The sequence below is a fragment of the Telmatherina bonti genome (assembly GCF_933228915.1).
Source record: "Telmatherina bonti genome assembly, chromosome: 20".
Taxonomy (NCBI): Eukaryota; Metazoa; Chordata; class Actinopteri; order Atheriniformes; family Telmatherinidae; genus Telmatherina; species Telmatherina bonti.
This window is the reverse complement of record NC_136618.1, coordinates 28,957,335-28,975,679: the sequence shown is the minus strand read 5'-3', so window position 1 is coordinate 28,975,679 and position 18,345 is coordinate 28,957,335. Positions and strand designations below refer to the sequence as shown.

The 18,345-nt window shown below is 38.2% G+C and overlaps 1 protein-coding gene across 2 annotated transcripts; it reads right to left on the bottom strand.

Annotated features, from left to right (window-relative positions):
- Window positions 1-7,317: 7,317 nt before the first annotated feature.
- ssr1 (signal sequence receptor, alpha) lies at window positions 7,318-17,410 on the bottom strand. 2 transcript variants are annotated; one of them, XM_079260025.1, is made up of 10 exons: window positions 17,270-17,410; window positions 15,610-15,743; window positions 14,764-14,860; window positions 14,575-14,678; window positions 14,334-14,492; window positions 13,662-13,738; window positions 13,487-13,565; window positions 13,121-13,214; window positions 12,718-12,732; window positions 7,318-9,601 (listed from the first exon to the last, which is right to left on the bottom strand). In XM_079260025.1, the coding sequence occupies exons 1-10, from the start codon at window positions 17,337-17,339 to the stop codon at window positions 9,534-9,536; spliced, it is 897 nt and encodes a 298-aa protein (XP_079116151.1). In that variant the 5' UTR covers window positions 17,340-17,410; the 3' UTR covers window positions 7,318-9,533. The 2 variants fall into 2 exon arrangements, with proteins under 2 accessions (XP_079116151.1, XP_079116152.1); XM_079260026.1 differs by lacking the exon at window positions 12,718-12,732.
- Between the last annotated feature and the right edge of the window lie 935 nt (window positions 17,411-18,345).

The window sequence follows — 18,345 nt, the reverse complement described above, 5'->3', positions numbered from 1 at the left end:
ATAGAAATTAATGAGATATTATTCAGTTTGGATCTGATGTTTGTTTCTCAGACTTCTGCTTGCTGCTGGAAGACAATCACATCTCCTGTCTATTTAAACTGTATGGTCGGTGTCTGTAACTTCATCAGCTGTTTGTTTCTTACTGAAATGAAACACGACTTCCTCTATGAGGGTAAAAATGTGAAAAATATGGTTGACGAGAGTCATAATGTTTGTTTCTATTGAAGTCTGACTCTGTGAGTTTCGTTACCAACGTCACTTCCTTCTCAAAGACATCTTGGTGACTGTGTCGTCATATTAAAAAAATTTAAATTAAAATTTACTCTAATAGCGTTTGGTTCAAAATTGAATTCTGTTTTTTTTTCTGTTCATAAAGGGGAAAATAAGTTTATTCTTGTAGCTTTATCAAGTAAACGTCAGATTGTTGTACTAGTTTGAAGAAAAAATGGCCGCCAAGTCGCTGCTGTTCTTTGTGTCTGTTGGGAGCCTCGTGTTTGTTGCTAAAGGTACGTTGTAGGAGTCGAGTTAAACTGGTAAATCTATTTTTACCTGAGTCACGATGAAGCTCAGAAAACTCCAAATACCATCATAGCACCCCTTTAAATATGAAACTAGAAACTCGGAGAGCAGAAACCGCCGCCAAGCACAATGTTAAAGAATCCTTTTAAAACATTCCTGGATCCAAACAGTGATCCGGATCACCACAAAAAATTAATCACTCATTCATTTTTACATTTCCAACAACTCTTGAAATTTTTATAAAAATCCGTCCGTAACCTTTTAAGTTATATTGAGCAAAAAGACGCAGGGAAAAACATAACCTGGTGGAGGTAACAACTGGGTTTATCGCACATAAAAGCAGACATCTCCCCCCGCAGTGATCCCTCCCCGCTGCAGACCTGCTTCTCCTGGAGGATGGAAGAAGTGTTGTTCTTGTGGAGGATGGAACAAGCTTAAGTATCAGGAGCTATACACAACTTAAGTTTGATTGCAATACAATTTATGTAGAAGCAGTTGTGTCTAGACTTTAATTGCATCGTGGCCTGCCATCGGGGATCCCCTCTGTTTGCCCTTCTTCCAACACAGATGGCGGCTGACTGCAACGACTTTCTTTACAGCAGCAGCAAGGTGATGTTCCTGCTCTCACAAAAAAGGAAGCAACTTTCCAAAACTTGGATGTGAAAGCGAGCAGAAAAGAAGCCATTTCTCTTGCTCTCATGCACTGGCACGCTCTGACACAGATACAGGCCTGTACATGTTTTCTTTTCTCCTGTGCAACCCTCCATAGAGTTCACCCTAAGCGTTTGCACACATACGCCCAGAGTGAAAACTTCCCCTGCACAGAAGTAAATCCAAAGGCTGTTAGGGTGATGTAGGCAGGGGCAGTGGGATGGATGAAAAGATGAATATTGTGGTTCTTTCTCAGTATCCTGATGAAGTGCAGTCTTTGCAGGGCCTTTTTCACTTTCCACTTCTTGTTGCTGATTTGAGGCCCCAGGAACTTGAAGTTCCACTGCTTAATGTTCTATCCTGAGTGGCAGCAGAGGTGTGCAGTGCAGAGCATGCATCCTTGCAGATCCAATGAAATCTGCAGACATATTTGTCTGCAGATTTCTTTTTACATTGAAGAAAAGGATGTGTTTCATTGTGTGTGTTTCATATCAAGTGTCAGACTGAACATCCAGTGTTTCTGTCCTTTTGCTGGTCCAGTTCAGACCAGTGTGGTCTTTATGGTGTCTCACTCTGATGCTGCTGTGGATGTAAAGAGCTTCTCTGTGTCGTTTCCTCCTGGTCGTTTCCTCCTGCAGGACAGAAAAACATCACGGCTGAGCCTGGACAGGTTGTTTCTCTGCCATGTCGAGCTCTAGGTGATAAAACCATCTTGGCTGCACAGTGGAACAGAAGTGACCTGGAGCCAAAAGACCTGTTTTTGTCCAGAGACGGCCATTTTGATGACACCAACCAGCATCCATCTTTTAAGAACCGGGTGGCTCTGCAGGACAGCGAGATGAAGGATGGAGACGCATCTCTGATTCTGAAGAACGTGACGGTTAATGACACGGGAACGTACAAGTGTCGAGTCATCCAAGGAAATAGAAACGAATCCATCAGCATCATCCATCTGGACGTTTCTCCATCAGGTGAGTTTGTTTCTGGTTCCGATCTCAAGCAGCTTCCTGGTTGTTGCTGTGAGAGTGAAGCATCTCAGATGTTTGTGTTTTATAAAGCTGTTGCTGAGGAGACTGTAGAAAGCAAACAGTCTGAATGCTGGAATGTCTGACAACAGTTTGATGCAGCGCATTGTTTTGTTGTCTTCTGCTATCTGACAGCAGATACACCTGATCGTAATCTGCACACAGAAGATCCAGGGGACAAGGACAGACACAGAGGACGTCTTGGACTGTATATCAGTCTGGTAGTTTTTGGTATCATTGTGGTAGCTTGTGGTGTAGGTGCTGTATCAATAAGACACAAGAATTCAGACCGTCCCGCTGATCTGGTCTGACTCAAAGCTCTGGATGATGTTTCTCTATTTGAATGTCCCCTTGGGGATTAAAAAAGTATTTATCTTATCTTATCTTAAAAGCATCAACATGTTTCATTCCTGATCTGAATCTCAATGAAATGATCCAGGAACAAACTAAACAATGACACTGAAATAAAGACATTGAAACACTTTAGAAACAAATTACACTAATATATGTCAAATATACTAAAAAAAATCTGAAAACTACTAAATGAACTAAAAGAAATTGAAAGACTAAATAAACTTGAAACAATGAAAAGTCTATTAAAAGCATTAAACTATAGAAAGGCATTAAAAGAATTCATTAGACTGAAACTAACTACAATAAAGCAATTAGAAATGTCCTGTCTCGTCAGAGCTCAGCCAATCCTGAAGGCTGTCGAGTTTCTCACGACAAATAGAAAGAGCAGAGAGACATCAGACTGAAGGACTCGTCTTTTCTTCCTCCTTCATCTGCAGCAGACGTCATTTCACATCCGGGTGCAAATAACAGATTCTGATTGGGCAGCTGCTCCTGTTTTACTTGAACCATGTTTATGTAAAACCAGGGGGTAGACAAGATAAAAAAGATGAGTGTTTATTCACATGTATTTAGTGGTTGATTAATGTTTCACTTTTAATATTAACAAGCAAAATAGTGATAACTTTTTATATGTATCACACACATCGTGAGATCTTTCTCTCTTTGTTGTTTTACATTTCAGAATAACTCAGATGAAAACCAGTCAGGTTTTGTTTGACATTTTTGTCTTGACTGAAATAATTTCTTATGAGAGTATCTGACTGTGGTCAACAAAACCAGAACAATTACTGTTACTGCAGGCGAGTTTATGTCCATCTTAAGTTTGTTTTTCATCTGTGCAGCTTGTAGTTTCTGTTCTGCAGGCAGAATACTGACTGTGACGTTTTAGTTTGTAGATGCAGCATGTGCACATGCTAAAATGTTTACTTTCATCAAAATAAATAAAAAGCTTCCATTTGGTTTTGCTTACTTTTCTTTTTTCACATAAGACTTTCAAAAACATTCGGTAAATTAGAATTTGATACCACCCATCAATTTTCCACCACCCATGCAAGGTCGAGTTGTGGGGCAGCTGTTTAAGCCCAGACTTACCCCGAGTACTCAACTCGGGGAATCCTGAAGCATTCCCAGCCAAGAGACACTGTTCCACCAGTGCATCTTCCTCTGATGTGGTGGTCTCACCCCATCTCCAAGGGAGACCCCCACCAGATGGATTTACTGCTGAAGATCGAGGCTTTGGTTGGTATTAACAACCTGCGTGATGCCTTCACTGTCAGCTCCTGCATCGACATTAACAGTTTAACTTCATTAGAACCGGAATGTTTGAAGTGTAGCAGAGTGGGAAGCATTGACATATCTATAGATGGACATGCGTGTAGCCTAGAAACAAAGATTTTCTGTCACTGGTGACATGTGACTATCTCTGGCTCAGAGTTAGACCTACACAGGTTGAAATAGAGCTGCACAATTAATCGTTTAAAAAATCACAGCCTCGATTCATACACGTGTACGCCCTCATTTTTAAATGACGACGAATAAAAAAAGAAAAAAAAAGAAAAGAAAAAAGACCACGAATGTAGCGCTTTTAGAACTGGGACATCACCTGGATTAAAAACAAGCGCTCCCTCTTTCTCCCTCAACAAATTACGACTTTTTTTTTTTTTTTCTTTTCTTTTTTTTGTTAAAAGCGACTAGCGACAAACCTAGCAACTTTTACTGGAGTTACTGGAGACGTTTCTGGCGTTTTGGCGACTGACTTGAAAGCACAGCAGTTCCTGTCACGAACGAACAGCGGGAGCCTCTCCCCGTCCTAAAGCATTCACAGGCGGCCAGTCTTTACCTCAGAGGAGCAGAGAGGACACCTGCACAAGTCCGCGTGCACAGTCAAAATGAATAGTGCCTGTGCAATCCACCACTGATCCCACCCTGGCTTACAGAGTGGGATGTAAACTAACATAATTTCTGTTGTTTCTGTTTGGTCCATTTAGATTGTTAATGTCCAGTTTAAACTGTCTGTCCAGTAAGTAGTTTAAAAAGTTATGTTGTTGCCAACATATGTTCATGTTTTACTTTGAATAAAAACAAACCAAAAGTAAGAAAACTACAAAAAACAAACAAACAACAACAAAACAAAGTAACTCTCCCAAAGTGTCTCTTTTGGGTCACTTGGTCCAAAGTAAAGAAAGTAGATATTGGCTGTTCTAAAAGTCGCTTCATAACGTCATCGCCTAATTTGCATAATTGGCCATATGTATGTAATGAAATGGACGTTGTAAGAGAGGAATAATATTGTGGAAGAAACAAAAGGTGAGTCAAAACTACTCTAAATATGTTTAGTATTATGAATGAACTCTTTTCTGTTTGTTTGTTTTTTTTATTTTTTTTATTTTGCCATTGAAATAGGTTATGACTTTAAAAAAGCAGATTTTGAATACTTTTAGACCCACACTGAATAAATCACTTTTGTCCTCCATTGTTAATGTCAGAATATCAAAGTTAACAAAAGGACTGCTGTGTGAATTTTTTAGCTTCATGTCCAACCCTCCTGTTGTTTATATTTTAAGAAACATGCCTGCCTCTCATCACCTTATACACAGAAAAAATATTGTTCAAAAATTTTACTATTAAAATTATTCAAATGTTGTGTGTATAAGTGAAGACAAGAGAGACATTTATCGTTTTTATGTTCAGTGTCAGCTGTTGCAAAGTTGATATGCCGGTAATATGTGCAATAAATATTTATATTGGAAAAAAATTGTGAGAGAATCGTGATCTCAATTCTAAGCAAAAAAAATTGTGACTCTCATTTTATCCAGAATCGTGCAGCCCTAGTCAACACCATACAGCACTAATGAAAAACATGCCATTACATACATATGAAAGACTTTAAGCAGTTTGTATGAATTAGTGTACTTGTTTTTATGGAAAAACAACAACAAAAACAAAACATGTAACTTATGGTGCAAAAACAGCATCATACATACATACATACATACATATATGTACATACATACATATATATATACATATGTATATATATATATATATATATGTATATATATATATATATATATATATATGTATATATATGTATATATATATATATATATATGTTTATATGTGAATATATATGATGCTTCCTCAAATGCACCTGCTCCTCAAAAGTGGAATGCCATGTCTGTATATTACTTTGTTCAAAACAAAAAAAAAACCAAACAAACAAAAAGTTTGTGTCTTCTTAGTACATATTACGCACACATTAATGTGATGAACAGAACATTTACAGAAGTGACACAAACATAAAACAGGGGATTATATAATAACCAGCAGCATATCTGTGAATACAGATGTGACACGCAGGGGTTTAAAAACAGGACTGACATCGTTTCGATTGCCGTAGAATTGTAGCTAAGCTAAGATTATTTATATAAATATTAAAAGATGCTAAGACTGCATTGAAATTAGGCTTGTGATGCAGAAATTTGGAGGTGTGGATAATATATTACCCATAAAGTAAAAGTAAATTAGCATTGTAGAATTTGACAGGGAGCTCAACATTACTTTCCTCTGTGCCAGATAGCATCAGTTTGACTGTTATGCCTTTTTTATATAAACAAGTAATCATAGCAGTCCAAAAGACTTGTGTATATGTGCAGTCACAGAACAGATGTAACCATTTTATATATATATATTTTTTTTTAAAAAGTTCACATAAACAATCCATATATTTATATTTCACATTTTTGCCATATGTCATTTCAGAATAATTCTTAAGGACATTGTTTATTTCGTTGATCAATAGGTATTTCCTCATCATCAACCATGACCAGTTCCAGGTGATATTTACAAAGTCAAACTAATATAAATTACAAGATGGTGAATATACAGTTTCTGTCATAAAAACATTTCTGATGACCTTGTTGGACACTTCGTAGCTTATGAAGGGACAGTCAGAAATTATAGATGGTTCTTGTTGAATGTTGTTATGAGTTCCTATCAATATATGATGTGTTGGCTGAACTTGGAGCAGTTCCTGGATGTTGTTAGGTAACGAATGTCTAACTTTATACATCATCTGAAGAGTTTTATAGTTTGCTAAATCAGGAAATTTTCAGATGGTCACCAAGAAAGTGAATTAGATGATTTACTGTATCGTGTTTTATGATTATTTCTGTAACAAAGAATGCCTGAATATTAGTTTCACAAGCATGTTCCCAGATTTCCACACAGGACATCAAGTACAGAAATATGAATTGATATAATTCTTCATCTTTTATATATTACATTATTGCAAATTATTTAGAAATTTCATTTTTTTTTTGTCTTATATATTCAATATGAGGCTTGCAACTTTATACATCCAGGAGATGCATGGTCCACTCAGTGGTTACAAAGTGTCCAAGTTAAATAAGCCCAAACCATCAGCCCTCCACCTCCGTGTTTGAGTTTTCATGAATTGTTTTTTTTTTTCTCCCACATTGTGATCAATTTTACTGTGTAGAACGATGAATCCCAGATAGTTTAGATATGCTTTCACAAACCTGTAAGACCAATGGGAAGCAACAATTGGTTGGAAGATTTTTGCAGATGTCTTTCCTCCTTAGATGCACCAGAGTCATTGTTTATCATTCTCTTCTTCAGACAAGAAAAACTATGTGTGTGAGATAAATATTTGATATATTCTGTGATCAGTTTGTCTGCTCGCAGCGACATTCATATTTAACTCTTTAAGAGACGAATGTATCAAAGAAAACCCAACAGACCTACAGCAAATCATCAAAGTTTATTTTCCTGCACATTAAAAAGCAAAATTAAAGTACAACTTTGTATCTATGAATAATACCACCCCCGATGATTTTAGAAAAAACAAACAAACCAAACATCAGCTCAGCTCTGTGGGGAAACGGGAGTGGCATCATCAGAGATCCTGCTATTGACTGGACACTAACAAATCGAAGGGCAGCACAGAAACCGACAGTTTAAACTCTGAGCTCAGATTCTCACAAAACCACAATGTTTTACTGTAAATGGCGACTTTTCAGGAGACGCCAACGACTGGCTGGCTTTCAGAGTCTTCAGTGATGCCCTCTAGTGGTAAATCAAAAGAAATGCACCATTTAAACCCCCCCGATTTAAGCCCAAACTGATGCTTGATAAATTAGCTGGGTAATTTTTCACTCAGATCAGCCTCCATCAACCAGTATTTACACCAGTGCTTCAGCCAGTTTAACATTTACACAAACCAGAGGACTCAGATTCACCAGTTCATCATGTTTCTGATTACAAACGAGCTGCTGGAGGGGAAAAAAAAAGCCAAAACTAAACAAATATACAAACAAAATAGAGAAAGAACCCAAACCATTCGGGTGTCAGGATGGGTCTTTATATAAACATGACAGTGCAGATGAAACCGGGAAAGCTCACAGTGACAACCCCACCACACTTCAGAGGTGGAGCTGGAGTTTAAAGGACAGTTTTCATTTTAAATCTCTGAATAATAATCATCTCTGCTTCATTTACCTCACATCCACACCTAAAACCATTCCCACTTGATGGGATTGATAATGGATTTAAACCAGTACAACCTGTGGAGGAGCACAGCTGGATAATTCATGAACAAATTCAGTTTAATTCATCAGAACCACGAAGCAACTGAGTCACTTTCAACACGTCAAATCGCTGTCATGCAGATGTTCATCTTTCTGTCAAACAGCATTTTATTATTAATAAGTTTGTTTCCTAAATAAATCTTTAGTCTACAGAAATAGTTTCCCAGAGCAGACGGCTTTAAATGCTTTTCACCCAAACCAACGATCTTCAAGCTACTTTCACTCAAGGCATCATTAAATGAGATTTTCCTCATTTGCATATTGAAGAAAAAACAGGATGTGATTTACTGATTCTTTTCTTTTTTTTACAGCAGCTCAACTTATTTCACAAAATCATGAAGTACTTATTCCAACCAAAATGGCATCCATGTTTAAAGGCAACATTAGACCAAAGTTTTTCTCTCACTAATGCAATAACACATCAAAGCTTTAGAAGACGACCGACTGTACAGTGCTCTTTATTTTCTATATATTATATATGAATATTTAATTTGGCTGTTTTATTACATTTTGTCCAAATAAACCTTAAAAAGCCCCAAATTGAGTCCTTATTTTGGCTGAAACCAAACCTGCTGGAGATCTTTACGCTGCTAAACTTTAACAGAACAGACTTCTTAAAGCGGGAATCTGCTTGGAGTTTCTGGAAATGAACTGCTTTTCCCCTCATCGTCTGGGGGAGCGGAAAGATGTGAAGACATGAATGAAAGGCAGGGACGGAGAGAAAAGAACAAACAAACATGTAGACCGTATCTAGAAATGTCAAACAACAATGAAAAAGTAAACAGAATAAAAAATATAACTGCATGTGACCGTTATTGGAGCTCCTTTTCACAGCAAACAAGACAGAAACTAACCACTACCTAATTAGTCCGTTTGCGAAATACTTTGCTGTTAAACAAATTGAAAAATAAAATTAATAACCCCAAAGAGCTCAAGAAAAGAGGGGGGAGAAAAGGAAAAAAAAATCCCAAATGGTTCCAGTCCGACACCACAGTGAGAGGTAATCAACAAAAACAATCAATACTGTCTCATGATGATGTCAGCAGTTATCTCACGAAGGCTTTGGGAGAAAAAACAACAAACTTTCAGAGAAAAACGTCCTTACGTGCCAGTTAGAGGAGGATCCTTTCCTCTCCCTCGTGTGTGATGGCATCAAAACAAACTTAAACAAAAGAAGCTGAGTTGTGTGTGTGTGTTTGCATTCAATCGTCTGTAAGCTGAAACAGAGCCGGCCTTCGCTGCGCTTGGCACAGGGTTCCAGTTTCTCAGCAGACAGAGGCAGCGTCTGCTCAGGTGGAGCTCACAGTCCGCCTCCTCTTCCTCCTCCAGTGTTGACGGGTGACTGAAGGTTCGCCGCCACGACGTCGGGCGCCCGTCACTCGTCTGAGCCGGCTGAACGTTTCTGGTTTCTTTTGCGAGGAGATCTTCTTGGAGAGGCCTTGTCTGGAGAAGAAGAAGACCACAGCAACCATGATTGATCTGATAAACATTTGAATGCAGAGAAGACAGAGTTTATTGGATTACGATACAATCAAACGGTGACACCAGTGCTGCGTTGATGTGACCACCTGCATGAATAAACCTGCAGTAACGCGACATGTGGATCCAAACTAAACACTGTCCCAGTTTCTTATGACAACCTGATTGTCCATGTTCAAAAAGAAACATTTGTTTGTCTCGATCTGCGGTCACCGACTCCGGTCCTGAACTACCATCCTGCAGGTTTTAGTGTTTCCCTGCTGCAACACACTGACCCAAATCAATGGCTGATTAAGAGGCATGTGCTGAAGATGACAAGTTGTTGGAAAACCTTTTCATGGGAATCAAGCTGGTTGTATCAGGTAAACATTGAAACCTAACTCTCAAGGACCGGAGTTGGAGACCGCTGGTCTAAACAGAAGAAAAGGATGATGACGGATTGTCATGTCTGTATAAAATGTCAAGCTACAGCCTGTAACTAGCTGAAGTGACAGTTTTTGGAGTTAAAGTTAGTGGAGTTATGATACAACCATCTATTAGAGCTGCACGATTATGACCAAAATAATAATCACGATTATTTTGAGCAATATTGTAATCACGATTATTAATAATCGTGATTATTCAATATTGTATTACAAACACTCATTGTGTCTTAAAAAAACATGTATTTTTAATGCACCACTTGTAAACTAACTGGCAATTCTACTTTTTTTCCCCCACATTATGTGTGTGTGTGTGTATGTATGTGTATACACACACACACACACACACACACACACACACACACACACACACACACACACACACACACACACACACACACACACACACACACACACACACACACATATAGCGCTCCCTCATTATTCCATGACATTTTTCAGACAGCACAGGCCACGCCCCTTTGGAGAAATAATTACAGGAAGGGATCTTATATTTCTTATCCAGTGTTTTGATGCAGCTGTATTTTCCATTCTCGACATGACTTGCTCTCATCAGAGTAAAGCTTGTTACATCCTCCATGAGAAGCTTCGTCTGAAGGCAGGAGGGATCAATCCGGGCGGCGATGTTGGCTTTCTGTGCAATGAAGCTGCTTATAGGGTTCGTGTATTTTAATGCCACATGTTGTAAAAATGTTCGTATTTTTTTTACCACCTCAATCAGCCGTTTAATCAAAACGATCCTTTTTACCTGCATCAGGAAAAACACGGACCTCAAATTTCCAACCAATCCAACGATACCTAACTGGCTGCTGGTAAAAGGTGTGCGCGCTTGGTATTTAGGCAGCTTAATGAATCCCTAACCACGCGTTCGCCCCCTGGTGGTTGGCAGACTACTGGTTGAGAACTTGTGCGATGAAAGACGCGTGCAGCAGAGCTCGCGTTTTAATGTAAATATTGTTGACAATCAGGTTTGTTTAATTGTGGCCACCAACATCGTGATCAGGATCAAAATCCGATTAACTGTGCAGCCCTACCAGCTATCATAGAAAAACAGGAGGCCCATTTATGCAGGACTCAGAAGAGTGATACGCAGATGGACGGACACCTTCATCCGTCTTCTGTGTTGTTTAGATGCGTAATTTGGTCTGTTTTCAGGGGCAATAAAACTGTCATGCAACCAGTGAAAGGAACCAATAAGACTAGTAATAGTAGCTGTAGAAGAAGACAACAATGTCAACAACTGTGGAAATGGTGGGAACTTTTGAAGAAAGGCTGTGAGTGTCGGTCAACCTTAAAGCGACACATTACTGTAAGGAACCGGTGTTCTAAACGGACGTCAGAACGCGGGAGTGAAGGCTGAACTGACTGACGACCCACGGTGGGGAATGGTTGTACAGAGAATACACACCGATGTCAAAGCGACAACAGGATTTGCAACTGTGTTGCATTATTTTGTCTGTAAATCAGTCATTTAAACAAAAAACAAGTCACAAATCAATCGTTATCAGTTTCAAACTTCAACTGCTGATAAAATCCTGCCACCGTGTTCTTTACTTCTTCAATAAGTCAGAAAACAACAGACCAGGTGGGAATTACAGCACAGGACAAAGGAAGCAGACAGATTGGGATCGAGGTGATTCACCAACCAGAGCGGCTCCTGCGGTAATTAGTTTCTCTCTCTAAAAACAGTGTCACTCACTTTTCTGATTTGGGCTAATTCATTAAAAGTGAACTGCAATGTTTTGACTCCTAACATCAAACTGGACAAGCACGGGTGAAACAAAGATAAACATGACAGCAGCTGTGTGCACATCTGTCAACTAGTGCAGAGGAAAAGGAGACTGCATAATGCAGTCAGAAGGTTACAGGCTAAAATACTGCAGTCGCTTGCTGAAACGTGGTTGTTTTGTTTCCTCTGCAAGCACGGGCTGTATTACTTCTACAGAAGAAAGAACCTCTAATAATTTATGCGGTCAGACAAGTCGAAACATTTATGACAGTGGAACTTGACGGCTTATTTTCTATAGAGAAAAAAGGAGCTAAAATTTGCTTTTCAAATGAAAGCAAAACTTATAGAAGGAAATTTAACAGTTTCCATCAAGCTTTTGCTTCCAGCTGAACTTAGATGCTGATAGGAATTTGAATAGCAAGCCAACATGAAGAACTGGAACTGGTACATCCAAATCAAATGGATCATTTGTTAAAAATTCACCATTTCTTTTTCAGCTAATTCCGTCTTTTCTGAACAAATCAAGCTGATTCGACTTCAAAGTTGTTTTTTTTACACAGATGAGGGGTGTCCAGTCAGTCCTCGATGGCCGCTGTCCAGCAGGTTTTTGATTCATCCCTGTTATAAATGGATCCAAGCCACACAATGAGTGATTGGCTTGAGTCGGGTGTGTTGGATCAGCGGAGCTGGAAACCCCTGATATAGATGCTCTGATCTGTTTTTAAGTCAAACTTAATGAAAATCTGGATGGTTTCAATGTCTCAAATCAAATGAAAAAGATCTTTAGGGATCAGTCAGAACATCTGCACCACAGAGAGCACAAGGAACGTAACGAAGGAAGGTTTACGCACTCATCACAATCAACATTTAGTAAGAGTCCAGAAACCACGAGAAGAAGCAGACCTCACCTCTGCGACTCTGCACTGAAGACGCAGGAAAACATGACAGCAAGGAAGGCAGAGAGGGGAAAAGAAAGAAGAGGGTGAGTGATCCCAGTGAAGGTTAAAGGTCGTTCTAAAGCAGGTGAGCAGGAAGAGAACAGAGACACCTGAACAGACAAATCAGCTGATTCTGTGAGGAAAACAAACAGTGAAGGAAGTTTGTAAAGATCAAGAAAGTTAAGAATTACATTTGTGTCTTTTAATTCATTTTCTAATTTCTCCATGATTCCTAAAAATAAAGCTGCCAGGACCGTAAAAACATGTCTGGTGTCTTCCAGTCCTCAGTGGTATCATGTAGTAAAGACTAAACAGATGAGAGTCTGAGCAGAAATCTGAGCTGGATGTGTGTAAATGTGTGACGAGGACCCACTGATCTGGTTGAGTGTTTCCTGAGGGATCCAGCTCAGGTCCACATCGTTGTGGCTCGAAGTTCCCATTTCTACCTTTGGAGCTGGGCGCCTCCTCTGCAAACACACGAAGACACTCAGATTGATTTAAGGTTGTAAATTCAGAGCAAATGAACTGGTTCTGCTGCAGATACTGAAGCGTAAATCAATGACGTTTTTGTCATACGTTGTGTTTTATTCAACAAGCAGGTCAAATCTCTAAATTTATTCCATTGGCAACGTAAACAAGAAACATCTGCAGGGTCTGAATGAAACTGGAACAGGTGGAATATCTGCATTTATTCATAAGTCATAATAAATCCTAAATAAATCCTTGTAAAGTATCGGACCTTTCTGGACTCCAGCAGCTGGTGAAGGCCTACGATGACGAGAAGCCCGAGGCCTGAGAGGAAGACATACATGAAGATCCTGTAAGAGATGAAGGTAAAAAAGAACAATGGAGTAAGAATGGGGCAGATAAAGAAATTAAATGGATGGCTTGAGAGATAAAATATAAATAGTTACGTTTCTCCATCAAGTCCATCCTCTTTCTCAGTGATGGTGACAGTCTGGTTGAAAACGGCATCCTGAAAAACGTTTCCCTGCAGGAGGGAAGAGAAGACATGAACGGTATAAAAGGATGAGAGAAAACAGAAGGATGGGAGAAATGTGTCAGAAGAACAGAGCAAAGATGGAGAAGATAGAAAAAAACAAGAAAAGAAAGCAGGAACCAGCAGATCAATAGAGAAATTGGTTACGTTATTGCTTGTCTTGATAAACTTTGCACTAAAAACTAGATTTGTTGATTTTGATCTAGTTTCTTACGAGGGATACAAGGGATCTTTTTGGGTGCAGATTCAATTTAAATTGCAATTCTCACAATTCTTTGATATTGCTGATTTTTGTACATTAAAAACCAGAAAAATGTATAAAACTTTTTTTTTTTGCTCGTCATTTTTCTTGATTTCAATGAAAAAAACAACACAGAAGACAGACCATCATTCTGCTGCTCTAACGCCCAAGAAGACATGTAAAAGATTAATAAAAATGACAAAAATTTTATAATAGATTATTTTCATTTGTTTGGAAAAAAAAAAAAAGAATTTTTAACAAAAAAAAAATCGACTTTAAAATTGTGAAGCAAAGAAATCCCAATTTTCGATTTTTCGATTCGATTTTTCCACCCCTATTTCTTACACTGGTGTCCTTGTAGTTGAGGTTGATGACCAGTCCAAATGGCCGTCCTCCCATTGGTTCAGCTGGGATGAAAGAGTACTCGAAGGTGGCCTGTCTGCCAGGAGGAACCATGGTGCCAAGCTGGAGAGCGGTGAAGTTCTGGATGTAGAACTGGTAATCCTGAAAGAAGTCACAGCGACAAAAACCTCTCAGCCAAACGGTACTTTGTTTTCTAATGCAGGAGATTGTTTTCTTTTCGTACCTGAGGGTAACGGAAAGAAGCATCCAGAGACTCCACGATGAAGTTCTCAGCTCCCTTGTTGGTGAAGCCGAGCAGGAACTTGACAATGTTGTTAGCTGGGAAGTCTGGGCAGAGAAGAGGACACGTGTCAGAGTTTTAACCCAAGCTCTGCCAAATGCAGACTATTAGAAACGTGCTGAAAACAATCACCTTCTCCTTTTACAAAAAGAATAGTGGTGTCAGCGTTGGGAGAAGCTTTCACCTCTCCAACCAGAGCTTCTTCCTCTTCATCTTCTTTTTCTTCTGTCTAGACAAACAAACACACAGCTTCATTATTACAGAGCTGCAAATCTTCATGTATATTTACTGAAAACAGTCATAAAACACACATGCTGGCACCTAAACAGTTTAAAATCTCTATAAAAAGGAGAAGCTAAGAAAACTGATGCAAACATCATCAGGTCTATGGAAGCAACTGCTCGTTGTAGACAATGAAAGTCCGACTGAAGTATCTGAATTACAAGCAGCTTGCTGCTACTCTGCTGGGCATGAAATGGAGAGAAAAGTCAGCTGAGGTTAAAAGAGTTGCAAAAACATAATGAGCTAAAGTTCACGATAATGTCTTCAAATGTGCAATTCATTTATAAGATGTAAATAAGAGAAAAAGAAAGTGAAAAACTCACTTCAGATCAGTTTAAATTAGTAAATATTTCTATCATTTGCTGTAAGAGAAGCAGATTTTTTTTTTCTCTTGAACACTTAACTACACAACACGTGTTTAAAATGTTACTGTACTGATTAGTTGGAAACCTTAAACCCTAAGGTTATCACTCAGACCATGAATGTCCCAGTTTGGTGCTCGAGATCTACCATCCTGCCAGTTTTAGATGCAATCCATCTGAAACACGCTTGGATAAATGAATGGCTTGTTACTAATCCTCTGCAGAGCTGGATGGCAAGCAGAAGAGGATTTTAGCCATTTAAATCAGGTATGTTGAAGAAGGGACGCATCTAAAAGTTACAGGATGGAAGATCTCGAGGACCTCAGACACTCACTAGTTCTGTATTTTCATCATCTTCCACTTCAGCTTCATCATCCTCATCCTCTGCTGTCACATCATCCACAATATCTTCATCTACAGCTTCAGCCTCCTCATCCTCGGTCAGATCCTGGGCATTTGCAACCGGCCCTGATGGACAAAAAACAAGTAAAAGCATTAAAACAACCACTGCTAACTGCTGTTCAGAGGGTTTTCTGTTAACCACAGTTAAATGCACCCTGTGACCCAAAAAGGCCCCAGAAATGGTTGTTTTTTTATGTGGACCAAAATGTTTTTCACTGAAACCACAATAGAGTACAATCAGGGTAGGATAATCAAAAGAATTAGACCAAATTACAAGGGTAGGAGCTACAACTTGCATGTTTATCCGGGTAAGCTTATGAGCAGTTTTGCAGATGTAAGAGCCTGCTGATTCAAGAAAATTGACCCATTTTTTGGCCTAGTTATGTAACTTAAATTGAAATGTGTTACAATGGGTTTATTTCTTGCTTTATTGATTAAAAGTTATGAAAACATTCACAATGTGGCTGGCTTAAAGAGACAAGCAATACAGACACAGGCTACATAAATCTAAATATACATGATGTATTTCATCCAATTCTAATGACTTAAATTGTTTTGCTCAACGTTACTTTACTGTATTACCTAAAGCACACATTTCCTCACTATTACAGACAGTAAATACATCAAGTCTGTTTTATTAGTATGTAAAGTACCATATGACTGTAGAAACTGTACTTGTGCCATCATTTTATCTACATTTTAATGCAATCATATTCTCCCAACAGGGAGAGCATAGCCTGTTGGTATATTTGTATACGTTAAATGACTTTAAGATTAAAAAAAAAAAATCACAGATTTCAATCCCACTCCCAACTGATTCTAATCAATCAGCTCGACTGATTGAATTTGACAATATTAGCAAAAACTATTTCAGATTACACATCAGACTTGTGTGCTGAACACACTTAAAGGACGGCTGGCTGATGATACAATTGTAACTGCATTAAATTATTGGCATTTGTTGGAATATAGCTTGCAAAACTTAGGTACTCAACCCCAAACATGCTTTAGCAAAGCGAGTTATCCATGAGCAAGTCTCTTTTTCTACTTTTAAACAACAATTAAAGCTAAGCTTTGGCTGCTGTTTACATTATATCTCGTCACTCAAATAATAACATTTAATATGAAATAGTATTAGAAGCTGAGTATCACATTAATTTTTTTAATTAATTTATTTTTTATTTTATTATTATTATTATTATAATAATTATTTTTAATTCGATATTTTTATTTTTTATTTTATTTATTTATTTTTTAGTAGCAGCAGCTTAGCTTAGTTTAGCGGCTAACAGCTAGCAGCCAGCTAATAAGGACACGTCAGTCTAAGCGAGCGAAAAAACTACATTCACCTTGTTAACGCAAAGTAACACATCATGGAAGATTTGACACTCGTTTGTAAATTAACCTTTAACATGTACGCACTAAACTACACATAGTTTATAATGAGGTTATTATTAATTTAATATGGATGAGGTTCCAGTTAGCACATGTCAGATGGAGAACGGCCTTCCCCTTTTTCACTAGCTTTGCGCTAGCTCCTAAAACTGTTGTCCTTTTCTCTGTACCTGTGTTCAGATATATAACTCGCTTACCTTTCACAAGGAGGGTCGCCGGGAAGGCTAATAACAGTAGCAGTAGTAGTTTGGGTAGAAATTTCATCATTTTCAAGTCAAAATCAGAGCTTTCTCATTCAGTGTCGGTCAGACAGCCTGACTGTGGGCACCTCCGTACCGCTTCCGTCACATTTACTCTGACATGCGCAGTGGACGCCGACCCCAGGTGTAGTGGCAAGGTATGTACCCGCTCGCAAATGGTGTCAACTTCAGCGACTTCCTTAACCAATAGATACGGTGAATGTACAGAGTAAATATCTTATTAGTATAACATAGATTTGTGGTGAGGGTAAGGCTGTAATTATAAAATTAAAAGCAGCCCGGAAATAGGTCAAGTAAAAAGAAAGTGACTCGTTGAGGGAACGGATTTTGACGGTACACCGGAAGTATATTTAACAAAAAAACAAACAAACAAACGAATACCTTCCCACCAAAAAGTAAATTTGACAACTTATAAATAACAGTTCATAAGTTAAGATGATGTAAGTAAATGAAAGAGTACTTAGAGACATAAAAGTGTTTTTTCTATATTATTGTCTGTTTCACTAATTTGTTATTTAAATAAATAAATGGATTATAACTGTCGACTTTAAAATGAAAAGAAGTCTCACCTCTGAATGGAAAGAACCCAGACTGGAAGAGCCACATATGATCAATTATTATTTTTTATTTATCTCACATGTAACACACTTCAGCTATGGCAAAATAGCAACTAAAATTGAGTGATATATTAAGTCAAATACCATGTAAATAAATTTAGTAAAATCTGTGACAACATGAAGACCAAATAAAAATGAAAAACAAAAACAATACATAAAAAACAACTTTACAGTGATATTAGAATCCAAAATTTCTCAATATTAGAATTAAAGAAAAGATTGTTGTAAAATGACACCAATTTCCTCTTCCAAAATGAATCCATTTAACACATGACTATTCAGTAATTCATATTCTATTACATCTAATTTTCTTCAAATCAAACATGAAAAAAAACCAAAACAAAACAAAACATAATGCTTTTCAGCTAGAAAGACAATAAAAATGCTTGAGTGAAG

Excerpts from the sequence above, each read along its gene's own strand:
- ssr1 (XM_079260025.1), bottom strand. The coding sequence starts at position 17,339 with ATGATGAAATTTCTACCCAAACTACTACTGCTACTGTTATTAGCCTTC. Across the intron at positions 14,493-14,574 it reads CTTCTTTCCGTTACCCTCAG|GATTACCAGTTCTACATCCA; the intron begins GTACGAAAAGAA and ends GACTTCTTTCAG. Across the intron at positions 13,739-14,333 it reads TCAACTACAAGGACACCAGT|GGAAACGTTTTTCAGGATGC; the intron begins GTAAGAAATAGG and ends TCCCTCCTGCAG.